We start from the raw sequence: 21,023 nt of genomic DNA on the forward strand, positions 1-21,023 counted from the left end.
CTGGCTTCAATGTGAGCTTGAAGATTGAGCTTGATGCTTATTTAAAAATCAGCTAGTGGAAAAAAAAAAAAAAAAAAATCAGTCTGCCTCCATATCACGTTTTGATCATCAGATTAACTGACTCATCCATTTACACAGAATGAATGTTAAATAAAAACAGATTAGTTATTTCAGTACAGAAAATAAGGAAAAAAAACCAAATTTTTTTGAAATACAAAAGTGTGGTTTTGTTTTCTTTACACAATCTGACAGATGGTCATTAGAGATGAGCGAGTAGTATTCGATTGATTAGATATTCAATTGAATACCACGGTATTCGAAATACTTGTACTTGGTCGAATACCACGCGGTAAACGCAGTAAATATTCGATCCCCTCCCACCTTCCCCGGCGCTTTTTTTTTAAAACCAATAACTATGGAGGGTAGGTGGGACAGGAAGTAGGCATTGGAAAAAAAAAAAAAAAAACTTATCCAGTCATTGGCTGCCGAAATCAGTAGTAGCAGCAGCAGTAATAATAATAATAATAATAATAATAATAATAATACTACTGGGACTTGGGCGTGTTAGATGCACCCAGACATACTTCCCCTGCTGTCCCAGTTACATTCCAGAGGTGTTGGCATCATTTCTTGAAGTGTCATTGTGGACTTGGTGACTCCTATTGGTGGAATTTTGGTTTCCCTAAAACAAGCATGGGATTCGATATTCTAACGAATAGTCGAATATTGAGGTCTACTCGAATCGAATTTTCGAATATTTCACTACTCGCTCATCTCTAATGGTCATCAGTTTCCATCCAATTTCATCCATTTTTCGATTCAGTTTTTTGTATCCACAAAACTTATCTGTTAAACTGATGATTAAAACGTGACATGAACAGCCCCTAAGGGGAGCTATAGAGTAAGTAATTCTTCATCAAAATGTAAACCCCTTAAAGTGGGGTGACTTAGCTGATCCGGCAGATGATGATGGACCCCCGAATTCCAACCTTGTCATGACCTCCTGAGTCACTTGATTGGAAGAAGGTTGCTCTTCTCCTCCTTCCTCGATCTCACAGATAATCACAACCTCGGGGTCCATCATCATCTGCCAGATCAGGTAAGTTTATATAAACTCCCCAGACAACCCCTTTAACAAACGTAGAATTACTGGAATTTTGGTTTTCTAAAAATGAAATAAGACTTTGCAGCGATTAAATTACATACCGTTTCATTTAGAAGCTATATCCAAGTATAATTCACAGTTGAAAAGGGTCCCGTCATGTTTTCTTCTATTAAATTTGTGAAATATCCTAAAAAAGAAAAAAGTCCCCATTGAGAAAGCATAGATAGCACATCGATTCTAGACAAACAGGAGTATAGCCAACACACAGTACAGAATCCAACTCTTTTTCTTCATCTGGGACTTTCATCAGACAGAACAGTTCAATGGGTAGATGGAGAAGGCAGTGTCCTCAGAATCCGAGTACAATACCCGCAGAGTCACTTCAGAACATCAATTATGACAAACTACTTCCACATAAATGGAAAGAAGGGACCTTTTATCCTCCGTTACGCCTACAGATCACACTTTCAACTTCCATCTAATGGTATAGCACACATTATGTGCAAAAATTCCCAGTTAAAGTAACTGTTTTTCTCCTTTTTTTTTTTTTTTTTCTTTGCTATTTTACAGTGATGGGTGTATTGAATATTTTTGTAATCTTATAATTTATAATATATAATTTATAATATATTATTTTATATCAACCTATACTTGTACTTGAACCTGTACATTCTTTTAGCAGAAGACATTTTCTAACTAAACATTGTTAGGGAGTCCCATCCCAAACTCGCCATCTTCAGGCTGACTCAGCCGCAGCTCGAGACTCCCTCCTAATTACGCCCATTCATCCAGGCCTAATCAAAAAGCCAGCGGTGTAAAATGAAGAGGAATTTCCTCTTCATTTTTTGCCTTATGAACGGACTTTAAGGCCGGGTTCACACAGAGTATTCTGGCTCGTGATTTGGTACGTAGACGCCTGCAAAAGCTCCAGCGGCGTCTACGTGCCAAATCACGAGCCAGAATACTCCGTGTGAACCCGGCCTAAGTGTATGCATGACTGCATGATATGATCAGCATAGAAGCTGTATACACAACATAGTATTAAGTACAATGTCGATTCATTCTTTGGCACAATATAAAACATAATGGTTCCCGGGGTGAACATAGGCCATAATAGTATCACAAGACCAACACCCTGCTTTTTTCTTTTTGGATAATTTTTCAGTATTTTTGGTTTGCCTTCAATGTACTACTAGTTTTGTCATGTTAGTACAGACACTGCTCATTCAACCCTTGGCTTATATTGAAGGATGGCAAAAGTAACAATTTATTTATAGTGAGAGGATAACACTACAATGTGTTGGTGGTTTTTGACAAATCCTGAGGTTCTGATGAGCTGCGTCTGTATATGATGGTGTTTTTCTTCTTTCTAATGAATAAAGCCATCTCAGAATCCTTTGAAAAGTTCCATTGGTTGGCATGAAAGTTTTATGTTCATCATACTCAGACTGAGATACACTCACAGAAATTCTGCCTACAACTACAAACTAATCCAGGAAAAAGCATATGCATTTGTGATATTTACACATCATTTTGCTTCAATGTACTACACCGAGATATCTTGATATTTTCTAGCCATTTTTACCCAGGAAATAACATTATTCTGGATTTTCCATTCATGAATCTTTCTGGTTCATAAATGTCAAAAAGATTTTGGTAATAATCTGTTTAAGATTACAGATGACTGAACTCAGTTCTTATTTTGACTCCTAGCACCAAGAATTATAGGAAGAACAAGTAATCTAATCTAGAAACTTTCATTGCTACCCGGGTCATAAAGGAAATCCATATCCTGTTTAGAAGAAAGCAAGGAAGTCAGTGGTAATGCATAGCCCTCAAAATTCTACATTTCACTTAAACAAACTAATGTACAGTATTATTAGATGGTGCACTTACGGTAGAAATACACTTCTATAAACGGACTATATTATATCATTTATATGGAAATTAGAAAAATACATTGCTTAGGGGAAGTTATGGGCATGTTATGAGGCACTTTACAAAAAAAAAGTACTAAACAGCAATATGGTGCACAATATGCTTTTGTATAAAACACCACATTGCACAGTAAAATTTACATACAGTGTGAATGAGGCCTAAGTCTGTCACTATTGTTAAAGGGGCTGTCTGGTGTCTCAGAATAGGGTAACAACCCAAGGAAGCAATGTTCACCTCACTGGTCTCCATTTATTCCCTCTCTGATGTAGCTAAGGTCCTCAGTAGTCTCTACTTCCTAGTCCCCCTAAACACAGGAAATTTAGGCTCATAGCTGGGATAGATTTTCAGCATAATTTATGTCAGATTTTTGTTGTAAATGTTAATAAATATGGCAGGGCCAATGATCCCATCCCCAGCACACTCTCTTTCTTGGGAAAGTGGCGTGGCCAGCAGAAAAAGCAATTTATATCACAACTGGTGTGTAGAAAGTTGTCTTAAGGCTATATACAACTAATTTGACGTTTTTGACTTCTGCTTCCACAGGGCGTACCCGGTCCAGGCATACGAGAGGCATCTAAGAATAATTAATGATAAACAGGTATTGACGAAAACCCTTAGATGAATCCATTCTTCTCTATCGTGTAGAGGAGTCAGCGCTGCATGGACTGGTATGTGTCCCTAGAACCCTCCACCATCTGTGACTGATGAGGTTAATCAGCGGCTTCGGGGGAACTCCGGAAGAGACCCGTTCAGCAGAAGGACCGGACTGCGCCAGGAGGACACCTAAGCATTGGCGAAAGGTGAATAAGATTTTTTTTTTTTTTTTTCACTGCCGCCAGCTGATTTAAAAGATAAAAGGGTTGTCCAATTTTGCCTGGACAACCCTTTTAATTTATTAACGGTAAAAATCTCTCTCAAGACAATGTAGACTTATTTACATTCATAATTCACAGGAGGTAACCACGTTTTGTAAAGCCGAGTATAAGTTCTCTAGCCGTGCTCAGGCCTGATTACAGCCAGGTCTATAGAATCAAGAAATCACTTAAATAGAACCTGTCTGACAACATGAAGTAGATTAAAAGATCTCTAAAAAGAGACTGGACAAAAATGGTATCCATGGGAGAGATCCAAAGAGAACACCTCTACTGACCTAAAAGAGCACAAACACTCATCTTACATTTGCAAACAAAATCTTGGTTATCCCCACGACTTTTGGGAAAATATTCTGTTGACTGACCACACAGTGGAAACTTTTTGAAAGATTTGCTAACAGCATTTCAGAAAAAGATCATCATACCAATAGTCAAACATGGTAGTAGTAGTAGTAGCATAATGGTTTGTGGTTGCTTTGCTTCTTCAGGACTGATCTCTACCAGAAGGTCCTGAAGGATAATGTCACGCCATCAGTTCATGACCTTAAAGGGGTTGTCCAGGATAGTTTTTTTTTTTTTGCAAGGAGGTCAGAGAAGGTGAAAACAAAAAAAAAAAAAAAACAAGCAAAACCCCATACTCACCTGTCCTGGGTGCTCTGGTGACCCCCACTGCAGTTCAGTCCTGCGTTTCCATCCCATGGGGTCCAGGCCTCAAGGGTTTTTTTATTTTATCTCTCTTTTTTTTTTTTTTTTAAATATTTAAGCGTTATAGCATTTCAATAAAACTGTGTTGCAGTGTGCAAATACTATATATATATATACACTCACCAGCCACTTTATTAGGTACACCTGTCCAACTGCTCGTTAACACTTAATTTCTAATCAGCCAAGCACATGGCGGCAACTCAGTGCATTTAGGCATGTAGACATGGTCAAGACAATCTCCTGCAGTTCAAACCGAGCATCAGTATGGGGAAGAAAGGTGATTTGAGTGCCTTTGAACGTGTCATGGTTGTTGGTGCCAGAAGGGCTGGTCTGAGTATTTCAGAAACTGCTGATCTACTGGGATTTTCACGCACAACCATCTCTAGGGTTTACAGAGAATGGTCTGAAAAAGAAAAAACATCCAGCGAGCGGAAGTTCTGTGGGCGGAAATGCGTTGTTGATGCCAGAGGTCAGAGGAGAATGGCCAGACTGGTTCGAGCTGATAGAAAGGCAACAGTGACTCAAATAGCCACCCGTTACAACCAAGGTAGCCAGAAGAGCATCTCTGAACGCACAGTACGTCGAACTTTGAGGCAGATGGGCTACAGCAGCAGAAGACCACACCGGGTGCCACTCCTTTCAGCTAAGAACAGGAAACTGAGGCTACAATTTGCACAAGCTCATCGAAATTGGACAATTGAAGATTGGAAAAACGTTGCCTGGTCTGATGAGTCTCGATTTCTGCTGCGACATTCGGATGGTAGGGTCAGAATTTGGAGTCAACAACATGAAAGCATGGATCCATCCTGCCTTGTATCAACGGTTCAGGCTGGTGGTGGTGGTGTCATGGTGTGGGGAATATTTTCTTGGCACTCTTTGGGCCCCTTGGTACCAATTGAGCATCGTAGCAACGCCAAAGCCTACCTGAGTATTGTTGCTGACCATGTCCATCCCTTTATGACCACAATGTACCCAACATCTGATGGCTACTTTCAGCAGGATAATGCGCCATGTCATAAAGCTGGAATCATCTCAGACTGGTTTCTTGAACATGACAATGAGTTCACTGTACTCCAATGGCCTCCACAGTCACCAGATCTCAATCCAATAGAGCATCTTTGGGATGTGGTGGAACGGGAGATTCGCATCATGGATGTGCAGCTGACAAATCTGCGGCAACTGTGTGATGCCATCATGTCAATATGGACCAAAATCTCTGAGGAATGCTTCCAGCACCTTGTTGAATCTATGCCACGAAGAATTGAGGCAGTTCTGAAGGCAAAAAGGGGTCCAACCCGTTACTAGCATGGTGTACCTAATAAAGTGGCCGGTGAGTGTGTATATATATATATATATATATATATATATATATATATTATGGAAGAATAAAATGTTCAGTCATTATCCACACTTGTGGCCTCAGTCTATGGGGGCTCCTGTGTCCCTTTAGCATTAAGATTCTAAGCAATGACACAAACTTTCCTATTTCTGTGTGGTTTTAATTCACTGTGTGTATGAAACATCCTTTCAGAAGCCAGCTGTATACATTTTCTAAAAATAGGTACAAACAGAACTTTCTCTACCAGTAAACAACCTGAAGGACTGAGACAGCACACTTAATATACTGTGAAATTAAGAAAATGCAACACAATTTCTTCTTGCTATGTCAGAGATTTGAGGTTGACTGGTGGTATATATAAATAATATGCTGTTTCTTGGCATATTTTTAATAACAATCAAGCTTTCTTATTAAAAAGGTAAATTGTAAATTAAAAACATAGTTATTATTACAATTCTTAGCTTGCATTATTTCAGAAACCTGAATTTACTGTTGTTATAACAACCTCTGTTCAGCTTCTTGTTCTCACCTAAGGCAAAGGTAAAAATAGCTTGCAAGAGAAGGTGACATCCATCAACGCTGAATTATTAGGTGTGCACACAAAATATGTGTAAATGAATGGGGACAGAGAAAGGGGCAGATCTATTATGCCTTGCGTACCAGTTTTCTGGCGTATAATGCATAAAAGGGAGCATTTTTTTGCATTTGACATATTGGGCAAAAAAATTGCAACTTTTAAACTTTTGCGCCACATTCTCAACTCCCTCAAAAAAGGGGATGTAGCAAGGACAGACATGGTATGGAGCTGTAAGCCCCACCAAAGTTATCATAATTTGTGCCAGAAATCTAGCGTAAATTATATAAGAAATGTATACCAGGTATGAGCTAGCGTATATCTGCCCTCCAAGTGCATGGCCTAGTGGAGGGTGTATGTCATTTATGAAGAGGCGTGTGCCCAGCCACAAATGAGGGACATCCTCCAATCGCTTCAGGGCTAAGAAGATTGGCATTAGTAACGCCAGTTTTCAGAGATCTGTCCCAGTGTGTTTTGTATATCCTTACTTAATCAATCAACAGTTTTCAAGAAGCAGGGCTAGATCAATACTGAGCTGTTGCTAGGGAAAGTCCACACACATTTGTATTGTGAGTATGCAGATATGAAGAATTTACCAAAAGGGGAAATGGTCACTTCAAATGGATGTATCTTCAGTTTTATATCACCTAGAGTAATGGTTCTGGTATCTTAGGAGAGGAATAACAGACCTGAGATATCACTGGTTAAAAACACAGTCGGGAATTTGAACTTAATATACAGCAGTTCTTGCTGCATATAAACTCACGTTCCCAACTTTTGTTTTTAACTAGGGATATCTTTTTTTATAACTAGTATTGCAATCTTGCAATACCAGAACCATTTTTGTTGATGGTACAAAACCGGAGATACAGCCATTTGAACGGACCATCCCCCTAAATGGTTCACCTCCACATTCTGCATTGAGTACATATATAAATGCTTCGTTATAGCGCTCCTAACGGATCTTTACAGCTCGTTTTCTATTAAAAGGAAGTTTCATAGTTTAATACAAAAATGTCCAAAACACCCTCCCCCCATACAATAGCAAATTAAATATAAGTTGCATTTTAAAGAGAACCTCTCACTACCTCCAACAAGTCCAGCTCTTTACATCAGTTAATAGGCTCAGTACCACTGATTCTGGATCAGTTGGAATTTTTTCTCTAGTCCCCACCATTCCTGAGCAATCAATGCTGTTAGTTTTGGTCCCTTATATGCTATTTAGGTAGTGTACTGTGAGGATGGAGGTGTCAAGCAGGAGCAAACAAGTGGTGTGATTCTGAGCTCCAACACCGGCTGCCTCTGATTTAAGCTTTGAATCATACCCCCCAAACCCCCCCGCCTGACACTGCTCTTCTGACATTACAGAAGTTAAATAACACTTCAGGCACCAAAATTATCTGTGCTTGTTACTTAGGAATGGTGGGGGCTAGAAAGAAAATTCTAACTGTTCTAGAATCAATGCAGTTGATCCTATTAATTGATGATAATTAAGAATTGGACTTGTTGCAAGTTGGTGAAAGGCCTCTTTAAATAAATAATGACATTCTGTAATACGTTATGTGTTGGTGTTCATCTGAAGTTGAATTTACCTAATTTTCATCTCTCCTAAGGTGTGCATGTGTATATATTATATATATGGTTCACATCTGCGGTGGGCTCTCAGTTTTCATACTAAAAAGGTGGAGAGAAAAATTCTCAGTCCATGCAAACTCCAACATCTCTATTGGCGCAGATATGAACGTAACCTGATACATAAACAATAATAAGAATAATGCATTTCATTTATATAGCTCCAACATAGAGTATGCTTTTTCTTATGACTATATATTATTTAGAACTTTATATGTTGAAAAGTCATAAACTATCATTTTAAAATATGCTTGACATCTGCCTTCTGGTTGTTTTTAAAACCTGGTGGTTATGTGCCAGATGGGGAATGGCAGGAAGTTAATTTGGGCAAAAGCAAAAGTAAAAGGCAAGGAAAAAAACACTTCAGCATATACTTAGTGGAGGTGTGTTGTTCAATTACAAATCTTCTGTCTTAAGAGCACACCTTGAAGAATTCTTGGATGATTCGAATTAATTGCATGATGACGTATAGGTAAACCTGGGTCAGGCAAACAAAATGCAAAGCTACAATGATCACAGGCAGATTAATATGGATTAACTTTTTCTCACTCAATAATGATACATTAATCTGATAATTTTACCCCTTTAAGGGGCTCTACTGGAATGGTCCAAAAAATAAAAAATAAAAAAAAGGTTAGTCTATCTGGCCTAATACCTACCTGTTAGTAAGATGCAAAAGCTTGTTTTGCTTCAAGGGGTATAATCGTGGTGGGAGAGGGGTGGCCCATGGATCTTATCTATCTTAAATACATCAGGACAAGATCCCTGATTTTTGCTCAAGCAACAGATGTTATTGACAACTAAAATGTCTGATTGTTGAGCAGTTTTTTCTCCTCTACTGGTTCACATAAATGAGCATGTATCTTTATGGTGGACTTTGTAGAGATCTGAGCAGCTACCGGCCAAACAAGAGTTCTGAGCGCAGCGTTCTCATGTTCAGCTTAAATGCTTAGCTCATGTTCTTAAAGCAGAAAGCTCAGGATAACTAGGTTATATTTTCCGCCTACAGCATCTCTACAGGATACAGAATCTGATAATCTTTGCGTATTGCATGGACTCCTATACACAATCCTAAAACCTCTACTATTCCTCTCCTGCCTAATCCACATTTTATTGCAAGGTAAATGTAATAAGATTACGGATGTAAAGTCTCAATGTACAGTTGGTGTTGCGTACTTAACCCTCCTTCTCAAGTTTCTAACACATTTAAGATATTTTTAGTTTAACTTTGATATTGTGCATTATTTGCTGCCGTTCACACATCAGAATTAGAGGACTGTTTATACATCAGTAATGTGCTAATGATATGGAAATCATGCAAATTACCTGCAGTCCTTGACTTTTTATCATTAAAGGACAATTCCTTCTGGAAAATCATACAAAAAAATCTAAAGCTTGCTAAACACTATAACAGGAAAATTATGTATTGAGACATTAAAATAAAATGTACTACCAGGGCAGCATATCACATAAAGACTTTTTGCTTAGCCTTTCCTACCTTCTCCTTTTTTCCATTTTGCTTCGTTCTGGAATGGCTGGACAGATACCGTATATACTCGAGTATAAGCCGACCCGAATATAAGCCGAGGCCCCTAATTTTACCACAAAAAACTGGGAAAACTTATTGACTTGAGTATAAGCCGGGGGGGAATGCAGCAGCTACTGGAAAATTTCAAAAATTAAAATGTTGGGAGTTTTTGGGTGCAGTAGTTGCTGGGGAAGGGGAGGGAGGGGGTGTTTTGGTTGTCTGTCTGCCCCTTCCCTGAGCTTGAGGACTGAGTTTTTTTCCCCCCACTTGGAATTCAGCCTGGCTGAATATAGGGTATTTGCAGTGCTCCTATTAACCCTTTCCCGATGGAACAGGAGCACTGCACATACCCTATATTCGGTAGACCGGTAACTTTCAGACACAGGGATACCTAATGTGTTTGTGTTTCACAGTCATTTTCTATTTTTGTATGTATTCTAGGGAAAGGAATGATTTAGAACTTTTATTTACTTTTTTTAATTATTTTTTTTTTTAAAGCTTCTTTTTTTTCACTATTTTATGGGAGATTCTATACGTTAACTATTTTTTTTTTTTTTGCTTGACTCGAGTATAAGTCGAGGGGGGCTTTTTCAGCACAAAAACTGTGCTGAAAAATTTGGCTTATACTTGAGTATATATAGTACATAAATAAGACTTGTCAGCTGGAATGATTTCTAAAGTCAAACAAAAAAAAAACTAGGCCTTTTGTAAGATTTATTTATGTATTTATTTTTAAGGCTGCTGTACTAAAGCAAGGTTCACATTACCTTTGGATTCTGTTAGGAAGGTATCCATTTAAAAAAACAAAAAACTATCATACCAGACATTAACGGACACTAACTGATGTTAAAGTGTCCATTTCTATGTAATGGATCAGTTTAAAAAACCTAACACATTAGTATCAGTTAGTGTCTGATTCTTATACTGTCCATTTTTTTTTTTTTTGTTTCTGCTTTCCGAGCATGCGCAGAAAAAAAAAAAAAAAAACAGTTACTGTCCGTTATAAGTCCGTTACTCATAGACTTCAATGTTAAAAAATAACGGACGCCTGACATCTGTCATAAATCCGTTTTTTTTTTTAGCAGACACAAAAGTCCAGCATGTAGGATTTTTTGTCCGTGAAAAAAAAACCAGATGGATTGTGTGTATAACGGACACAAGATAAAATCCCATTGAAATCAATGGATATTTTAATGGATTTGTGACAACTCAATGTGTCCATTGCTAAAATCTTGTAATAGACAATGGCAACAGACAGTAATGACGGTCACCAACGGTAGTGTGAACGTCCCCTTAGAAATGTAACTGGTCAAGAACAACAAGTCACAATGTGCACTTTCTCTTTAGACAAAGGATGTCTCAATCAGAGAGGTCACATTGTGACCAGCCTGAAGATTTGTATTTGAGTATCATGGTAGTACCAATATAGTATACCTTATCTCTCTATGGCCAATTTCATAGGAAGCAAATGGACCTATCAGTATTTATAGTGCATGAAAAAAAAAACCTAAAAGTACCTAGAATAATATACAAACTCCATACAGACTCCCTAGTCAGAGTTTATTGCAGTACCTCAATACTGAAAATCAGATATGCAGCAAAAGACTGATCTGCCAGGCCAACAGTCTGGTTATAACCAACATTAGGAGGCAGCTCTCTAAGGCTAAGGCCCACATAGCGGACCACAGCAGAAAAATGCTGAGGGAGAAACTGTGGAGGCAATGCATCGCAATTTTTCTCTCAGTGCTTTTCACAGAAAATCCACAGAGGTTTCCAGAGGACTATGGCGCAAAAAAACGCAGCAACATCTGCAAAAAAAAAAAAAAAAGTAGCTTTTCAGCCACCGTGGGGCCTTAGCCGAAGTCCTAGAACTGCCTGTCTAAGTCATACATTCGTTTGGAAAATATCCTCATTCCTAAAAGGTGCTTCAAAGATGCAGAGTCTTTCATCAGAAATCTATGGGCTAGTTCACACGGGGCTAGAGATGGCGTATTTTGCTCCCAATTTTGACGCGGGAATCTGCGTCAGAATAGGACCAAAATGTGCCTGCCACAACGGTCACGGCTTCCCGCTTTGTAGTAGGCCCAAATGAATGGGCCTAGTCTGGAGGGTGCTGTTGCAAGGCGAACGCCGTGGCTGAATCAGCCGTGGAGTCCGCTTGAAGAAAGGGCAGCTCGCTAGCTAGACCTTTATTGTGAGGGGGGGGGCAGATTTTGAGGTGGATTTGGCGTCAAAATCCACCCCCTCTTGCCCAGTGTGAACGAGGCCTTAGACTGACAGCCTGGAGATGAAACCAAATAATGTCAGAAGTGTTTCCACCAAAAGAACTTTATATGATCTTAATGGGTAGTAAATGACACATAGGGGCAGTTTTATCAAAATGGTCTAAAAGCAAAACTGCCTTAGTTGCCCACGGTAACTAGACACAATGCAGCTTTCATTCTTGAAGACCAGAATACAAAATTGAAGACAAAAGACTCTTTTTTTTTTGTGATCTATGAATCTTTGGTAAACTGGTTGAATTTCTGGTTAATTGAAAAGACTGTTGTTGTTAGGCTGGTCTTACACGACCGTAATGCTTTTACGGTCCGCATGTTGCTGATCATCAACATACACTCCGCAGATGCCCGTAAACTGCCGCACTCGCCCATAGAGACATGTTCTAAAAAGTGCTGAACCTCGGATGCGGCCCGGCACACCATGGATAAAATATAAGAGGCCGCATTGAGTATAATGTGTCCGCAATTGAAAACCCTCAATTGCGGACCATTTGCGTTCTTAAACTACGATCGTGTAAAGACCAGCCTTAGACAGTATGTCCCTATAACCAGTTTGTCAGATATGCCAGACTAAAAAAAACAAAACAGAAAAGTAGCTTGTCTAAAGGGACGATATACCAGTCTCCATCTCAGGGCAGTTCACATTTGTCTGACAATAAATGTTGGTGAAAAATCTCTATAATAACAGCACAGATGTTAATTTGCCATTAGCACTCATACAAATTGACTCAATGATAGACTGGGGTTTATAACCCATATCTGACGTAAATAAGCATTATGAATTTGTTTTGTACTTTTCATTCACATGTAATGCAGTCTCTTTCTTTAAAACGAGGAACATGCTACGTTTTTACAAAAAGCTCTGAATGGGTTAAAAAAAAACACCAATCCACTTGGGACCCCCACCAGTCTGTACTTCCTAGGTCTCTTGATATAAGGAATATGCCATTCAGCCAATCACTGGCTGAAGGGAGTTACTACCATTTTCTGTATGTGAACAGGGACCAGGGGACAGACACAAAGCCTGAGCAGGCTTGGAATAGAGGCGAAGCAGACACCAGTGAAGTGAGTATTTTTTTAAGCCGTTCTGAGCTTTTGTCGTAAGTAAACCACTAATCAAGCCTGTAAATGCAGTTTGATATGTAGACAATATAAGTACAGACTATAAGAAAGCTGAAAATAACAACGAAAAACAAACAAAAACATCCCAAAGTTGTAGTGTATACAGTAACTAAGAGACATTGACCGACTTTTTCCTCACACCGTTACTAATGAAGAAGCTTTTACAGATCACTAGAAACGAGTGCATGAATCAATAGGGACAGGACGTACTCTGAAAATGTGATACATTCTAACCAGAAGCAAATTTCCAACATTTCAAGAAAAACATGAGCTCCACTTCCGGATATTTGCACATGTGGTTGCCAGTCAGTGAGGAGAACGTTAGTAACCATTTTCATTTGGTCTAACCTAGCAACAGCATTCGTCTGAGTCAGTGTTACACATCACCAAGTACTGACAAAAAATAGAGCAAGCAATTTCACAGGGAAAAATGAAGACTGGAAAACGGACTAGCTAGCTCCAGAACTGTGATTTACTTTAAAGGGGGGGGAAAAAAGAAGGAAAAAAAACCCCAAAACTAAACATGAATACACAGTATAAATCAGTGCTTCGCATCCTTTTCAGACTCAGGACACCCCGGCACCCCTACCAAATTATTGTCACCAAAAGATGTCCTAAGGATGCATATACCATACAGATAGTGCTGCATGTAAGCATGCAATCCTCTTCCCAACCAGAATGTCACGACCCCCTGGCAGGTTTGCAAGGAACCCCTAAGTGCTGTGGCCCCCCTGTTGGGAATCGCTGGTACCCCGGAATATACTAATAAAAATATAAAATGATTTCTTTTAACCATATGAATGACAGCCCAGTTTCACACACTAGTAGAAACATTCACAAGCCATGTTTCATCTTTATAATCTTGCAACACTTTTAGGGGGGCACAGACCCTCACTGACAGCTCTGGTTTATACGAGTTACAGTATTAGCACATTTCCCTTATAACAATCAATGGCTATGCTAATGCTATTTATTTTATATTCCAGCAGGTGCAGCTACAAAGGACAATATACAAAGCTTAGACAAAAAGGGGGAAGGGAACCGCTATTTTACACCCAAGGAGAAGAGCATTTGGCACATCCGTACATGTTAATAACCGCCCAGCAACAAGAAGACAGAGCCTAGCAGCACCAGGATCGCTACCACTACAGCTGGAGTCTAACATGGTTCAAAGAAAGGGTTAAACATATACAACAAAATTCTTTAAAAAATCTTGAAAAAGTGTCATCGGCCAACACAAAGCTCAAAGCAAAGAGAAGAGTCTGCTCAACATACCTATTCCAATGCCGGCAAGGCTAAGGAGTCTTCAAGTACAGCCAGCTCTTCTTAGAGTGTCTTTCTGAGGCTTTATAGAGAAGTAAATGCTACTCACACTTTTAAGTGTGGAAAGCTAAAAAGAGAACCTAGTCTGCTGAGGAGATATTTCTGTCTGCTAACTACACCCCTCATCGTGCTCATGTTTTTCCACTGGTGGAACAGTATCATGCAGACCTAAGCAAAAGCAGTTTTTCCACAAAGCACTTGAAGTGATTAGCCTGGATGGCCTGGCACACAATCTGGGAGTCACCGGGGAATACTCCAATGAGTGAGCTTGTTGTTTGACCCTGCATTCCAAAATTACCATGAGGCTGCTGGAGGAAAGCGACTACTGTACTGAATCATCTGAATGAACGGTCTGCTTGCTTCCAGGCAGGCCCAAGATGTCTTTAAAAACTAATAACGACTAACACAAGCACTGTGTCCTGTATCAAGACACTTATTCTGTGCTCCACTAGCACAGGGCCGTCTTTAAGACACCTCCCCTAGGAACTATGTAAGGGAAGAGAGCCCAACTGACCAATGAAAACAGATATAGGCCACTCTTTGTAGAAATGTAATGTTGGATTAAAATATATTTTAGGGGTCTGTTCTTTATTGCTGCAGATAATATCCCTTCTAGATATCTAAATGGTTGACTTCACATGTGAGCAATGAAGTGAGGACTTATGAGGTTGATTTTTAGTGATTACGGAAGAGACAGACATAAAAGCCTCAGCATGGCGCCCTCCCATAGTGTCATAATTGCATCTCCCCCTGGCAGCCGTGAATTGCTAATATGGCAGGCTGGGTCTCTTCATAAATTATTCCAGGACCTGAATATCAATGGGCTGTAGGGAATTTTGCTAAGTAATAGTGAATTGCCATTCATACACATTAACCCATTGACACACTACATATTAGTGTTATATAGTTTTATATATACTGTAGAATAACCTCATTTGTAACATAACTCTGACCCTGTCTGTCCAAGGTGGGAAATCACCACTGGATTTTCCTGAATTCTGGAATAGAACTGTTTAAGTAACTTCTTTCATTTCTGTAAAGTAATCGCTTTCAGTTGCAGTGAAAATCTGTCAAAAAATTGACTTGCTGTGGCTGGAAACCCTGCATGCAGGTCAATGTGAGCTGCAGGTTTTATTGTGCAGTGGACCTAATATAACAAGATTCTGAGCCCTTGTGAGAAGGTGACAGGCAGAGTCCTGGAATCAGACCTAGGTTTCTGACAAATGTGTGGTCCAGGGCAGATCTGGAGTAGGCCTCAGCCCAGGTGTAGATCCTTGGTTCATTACTGACCCATAAAAGGCTGCAGAGCCTGTAGTTCATGGCAGTTCCATGAGGTGAAAGGAGATGTATGGTTCTGTCCTGTAACCCCGAGTCCAGTGAGACAATATTGCACTTGTTTTGTTTGTGTGGCTGGTAGTAAACCACACGTATAGTTAGGTTATCAATTCTGTTTAGTTAGTTGCTCAGACGAGCAGGATTATATTTTGTTTTTGCCTGAAGTTAAGGCTGTATTTTGTTTTGCTCATTTAGTGCCTGACGTCAAGATTTATTTATTTTCCTGTTTTGTTTTTTCTAACACCCCCCCCCCCCCCCAGTTTGCTGCATATTTTGTGTCCCTGTCTTGATTGTTTGGGTATGCACCACTGCTTCTGCCGAGCTAACTTCCCACACCCTATAAAGTTGCACCCACATCACCATATAAACATCCGAGCCCCAATCTGTAACAGCCCCCATATTATTTTTAGTAGAGACACCTTTTGAGTCGCTCACGCAGCTGTAGAAACTGTTTTGTACTTAGCAAAAGTTGCAGTTGACTTCTGAACTTTATGGAAAATGGCATTATTGTAGGGCTAAAAAAAATCACATCCAGTTGCATGTATGTTTCTTCTATTATGCCCTGTCAGGAAGAAACTGCACTTATAATACTAAAGTCATTGTGCCCTCCTAGCTTGAGACTGGAGAACAGCCAACAAAGAACATATGGCTCAATTCCTGGCGGAAGTGTGTGAAGTGATGTCAGGGTCACATGTGTCTCATTTGCCTTGTATTGTAACCTTATTACAATCTAGATGGTGCCTGATTAGAACCATATTAATCGGGCCTTTAGTCTAGAATACAAAAAAAAAAATACTAACGTTTGTTACAGAGTTAGGAAATACCAAAGTCAAGGTTGGAAGTGACATCATTTTACAGCAATGAAATCTTAGCATATACATGCATGTCAGGCTAGAAGAAATGATCTGCAATGTACGCAAGTCCATTATAATGTATTATCGTATATGGTATAACATTGTGAAGCTAGGACCTTCCGTGAATATGACGGGTATGTAGGCCAGCCAACGTTTCAGACTGTTGCCATGGTACCATGAACAAGAACTCTACCTGTACATACACATTTGATATCACCATGAGCTGTGAAAGTGCTGGTTAGATAAGTAGAAATAAAGCAAAGCTCCAGCAGTGACACAAAACGTCTACTGTCAGCCCCCACACATCCATACCGAGTTCAAGATTTAACCTTTTAATGTAAAAACTAGCTCACAGCAGCATTTATGCAGGAAGCAGAACTTCAATATTTAAGAAATAGGATTTTTCTACATTGAATAAGAAACCTTTCAGGATGCAGGAAATTTAAGCATTTACAAAAAAAATTATTTCAGAAATTGATAGTGCAGGTTAAAACCTCCCCCTTCCTCTGCACTGATCACTGTATCTGAATGCACTTTATAATCTGCACCCCAGCAGTCCATACACAGAGATAAGCTCAGCCCATTGAAGTCTATGGAGAGGATAGATAAAGGAGGAGAACAGAGAGGGAGCAGAGAGATAACAGACATGGCTGTTGCTATATGTCAAGAATTCCACTGGGTTATGAAGTAAGTTATCTTTTTGCTCTCTGTTAGACTTAAATACAGAGCTCAGTGCAGGGGAAGGGAGAAGAGAAATCACAGGAGAAAGGAGCATTTTTCTTTAAAATAGATAAACTCCTTCCGACTTTGTGCAGTTCTCCTCCTTATCGGGGACAGAGATTAAAACAGCTGTTCAGGACAAAGTATCATGCAGTGGTGGGGAGGTTCTATAAATGCTGTTCCATCCCAGCTCAGAGTCTGGGACATCAGGGGGTCCAACTGTCAGCAGATAATGGTGTACTGCTATGAAGCACTAAATAGAGAGGACAGGCTCTTACTGGTGAGTGCAGTGGACTTTACTGGATTATCTGAAGCACAACTAGCTTCTATCACTGAGTACTATGATTAATAGCATAGCACCACTGATCTCAGGCAATTCAGGGAGGATATTATGGATATTCAATATCTTGACTTGGACCTGATGCTTGTTCAAAAATGTGATGTTTCGAAAAATTTTAAATGATTAAAAAAAACAAAACTGACTGTATTTGCCAATACCTACACATGTGTATCGGTAATGCGGCGTTCACACTTGCACCTGGTACCTGTCCGCCTTGATTCCGCCTAAATACCGGGTAAAACTGCTTGGGGACAGCTTGCCTGCAGTCAGTTCAAAAACCCATTCATTTCAATTGTGCTCGTACAAAAAGAAAACAAAAAAAAACTGTTTCATGGTGGAGAGGCTGCATATGGACACCGTCAGTTTGCTTTAAAAGCCCATTGAAATGAATGGCTTTTTAAACTGACCCCCAAGCTGTTTTTCCCAGGATTTAGCTGGAATCACAGCATACAGGTACAAGGCGCAAGTGTGAACGCTAGATAATTTCTAGGACAACTTGTAGCCAACTTGTGGTACAGGATTCAGATCCAACCAAGGACAACATCTGCATGGAGTTTGTATGTTCACCCTGTGTTTGCATGGGTTTCCTCTGTTTACACCTCTTCCTCTCACACGTCAAAGACACAGTGATAGGAAATTTAGATAACTGATATTTCTAGAACTTACATTTATCCAGAGAATGGAGGCCTCCTGGTGCACGATTCAGGGATATAGGGTGAGGTTGCAAATTGTCATGCGTCCTAGCATAGAACATCAACCCTAAGAGGGCACAAATACTATAAGTGGTACAAGATAATTGAGTGTCCCTACATTACTTTACATGAACAGCAAGGTAAATGTTCATGCAGCACATTTCTATTAAGAAAGTCAACTTTTATATGGACATACTTCCCAACTTAAAAAAAAAAAAAAAATAAAAATAAAAAAAATGTAACTCTTCAGTCAAACTGTGCAAAAGATAAACCACACTTATAACCCAATCCTGCCCAACATTAATTGTGTCTCAGTGCTCTCTTTGGTACACAGTGATACTGTCCTCAAACAATAAAGATGCCTTTCCTAATTCCACCTCACACTGATCGTGTCCCAGTCTGATGGTTCTCTGCTCTATTATTGGGTTCAGTTGTGTTTGGATCTCTATTTTTATATGTCCTTGTGCTGGTCTCAAAGTGCTGCTACAGTTTTTGCATTTGTTGTATTGGCATGGTAGCTTGCACCTGTTCACACTGGGATGTGCTGTCTGAATTTTCTTTTGTATACACCTATTAACAGTGGCGTAACTAGGAATGGTGGGGCCCCATGGCGAACTTTTGACATGCCCCCCCCTCCCAACCCCCTCCTACTTATAACTGCACGCTTTATTATGCCCCATAGTGGCCTCTTCACACAGTATTATCCCCCATAGTGACCCCTGCACACAGTATTAGGTCCCTTAGTGGCCCCTGCACACTGTATTATCCCCCATAGTGGCGCCTACACACAGTATTATGCCCCATAGAGGCCCCTGCACACAGTATTATGTCCCACTGTGGACACCAGTAAACAATTATTATACTCTGGGGTCTTTTCAGACTCCAGAGTATAATAATTGGAGACCCAGGGGGAGAAAAACATAAAAAAAACCTCTGTTACTCACCTATCTCCCGTCTCCTACGCTGTCGGCCTCCGAAGTAGTCGATCTTCAATGACGTCAGATGTCATATGACCCGGGACGCAGGGGTCATGAGACGTCAGACGATTAGACCGAAGTCTGCACGGATCGTGGAGAGGTAAGTAACAGTGCTTTTTATGTTTCTTACCTCTCCCGATCCGCCGATCATTATACTCGGGGGTCCGGGATCTTTTTAAAGACGACTAGCAGCACCTGAACTGCCTTTTTAAAAGCTATTCGGGCATATCTTTATCTCAAAACCCTAAAATCTAATGATAGAGCCCCTTTAACTACTGCTGTAAGGATAGATCATTAAAAGGGATTTTACCACTAAAACAATTTTTTTTTTTTTTTTTTTAGGGTTTAGACGTCGGAATAGCCTTTAGAAAGGCTATTCGTCTCTTACCTTTAGATGTGGTCTGCGCAGCGCCGTTCCTTAGAAATACCGGTTGTAACCGGTATGCAAATGAGTTCCCCGCAGCAATGGGGGCGGGCCCAAGCACTCAAAAGCCCAAAAATGGCCACTGGCCGGCCATAGTACGCTCCTGTATTGAACTACAAGAGCAATAGCGGCCTCCCAAAAATGGCCATTTTTGGGAGGCCGCTCTTGCAGTTCAATACAGGAGTAAGGAGGTTGGACCGAAACGGAAGACAGAAGAGACGGGGTTGCAGCTGAAGATGGAGGTGTCGCTGGAGAGAGCTCTCAGGCAGCAGTGGAGACGCCACCATCGCCGTTTGAGTGATGGGGCCCTCCCCCATTACTGCGGAGGACTCATTTGCATAACGGTTAAATTCGGTATTTCTAAGGAATGGCGCCACAGAGACCACGTCTAAAGGTAAGAGACGAAAAGCCTTTCTAAAGAAAAATAGTGGTAGAATCCCTTTAATATCAGATCCGTAGTGGTCCAACGTTCAGCATTTCCACCAGCAGTAGCTTAGCTCCCATTCACATCGCTTGTAGTTCCATACACTATAGAGTTATGGCGCCTGCAGCTGCTAAACAGCTGCTCATAGGGATGCCAAGTGTCGGATCCACACCCATCTGATATTGATGACCTATCCCAATGCTGCATTCTAAAGGCAAACAAACATTTGCAAGAGTACTTCCATAATTTGGTGCTGGGCAACAAACTACATACATACAATGCTGTGTCTATCAAGTTAAAAAAAGATTTCCAGGACTTCTTTTTACCTATCATCAGGTTATCAATGTCAAAACAGCCCCTACAAAATGTACAGAGCTTTGCTTAATATTCAGTTAAGAGGCTGCAGCGCTTACCCAAAAGATGTGTATGGTACATCTACTCAGATCATCTACTTGGTGGCGGTAGTCTGTATTTCTCTGCAAGGTAGAACCTAATAGAGACCTGTGCAGCAGATTCTACTCTGCATAATTTATAGAAGCTCTGTCCGGTGCCTACCTGATGGTCATGTAAAGCCGTAGGCAATATCAACAACCGTTTCCAGACAAGGAGCAGGAAATGCTCACCGCTATTGTGTACAATTACTTGGGAGGTGTATCAAAGCCTTGTTCCCACACATGTGATCCAGCAGGATACCTAACAAGTGTTTATGTGATATGTAATAGGCTGCTTCTGAAACTGGTTTGGCAGCCAGAAGCCGCCTCTTTGTTTAGCTTCTAATAGGGAACCATGCTTTGGAACTTCAGCTGCTATAAAGGTGAACTGCCTGCAGCAGAATGAACA

General features: G+C 40.2%; 1 protein-coding gene across 1 annotated transcript in view; it reads right to left on the reverse strand.

Moving 5' to 3' along the window:
- Window positions 1–21,023, reverse strand: part of TIAM2 (TIAM Rac1 associated GEF 2) — a 190,383-nt gene that overhangs the window by 108,558 nt on the left and 60,802 nt on the right. The window contains exon 3 of the mRNA XM_075267751.1: window positions 1,207–1,292. Within this exon, the coding sequence (XP_075123852.1) occupies window positions 1,207–1,214 (8 nt within the window). The 5' untranslated portion in view covers window positions 1,215–1,292. The remainder of the gene's footprint in view (window positions 1–1,206; window positions 1,293–21,023) is intronic.

This window comes from Leptodactylus fuscus, chromosome 3, assembly GCF_031893055.1.
Source record: "Leptodactylus fuscus isolate aLepFus1 chromosome 3, aLepFus1.hap2, whole genome shotgun sequence".
NCBI classification, from domain to species: domain Eukaryota; kingdom Metazoa; phylum Chordata; class Amphibia; order Anura; family Leptodactylidae; genus Leptodactylus; species Leptodactylus fuscus.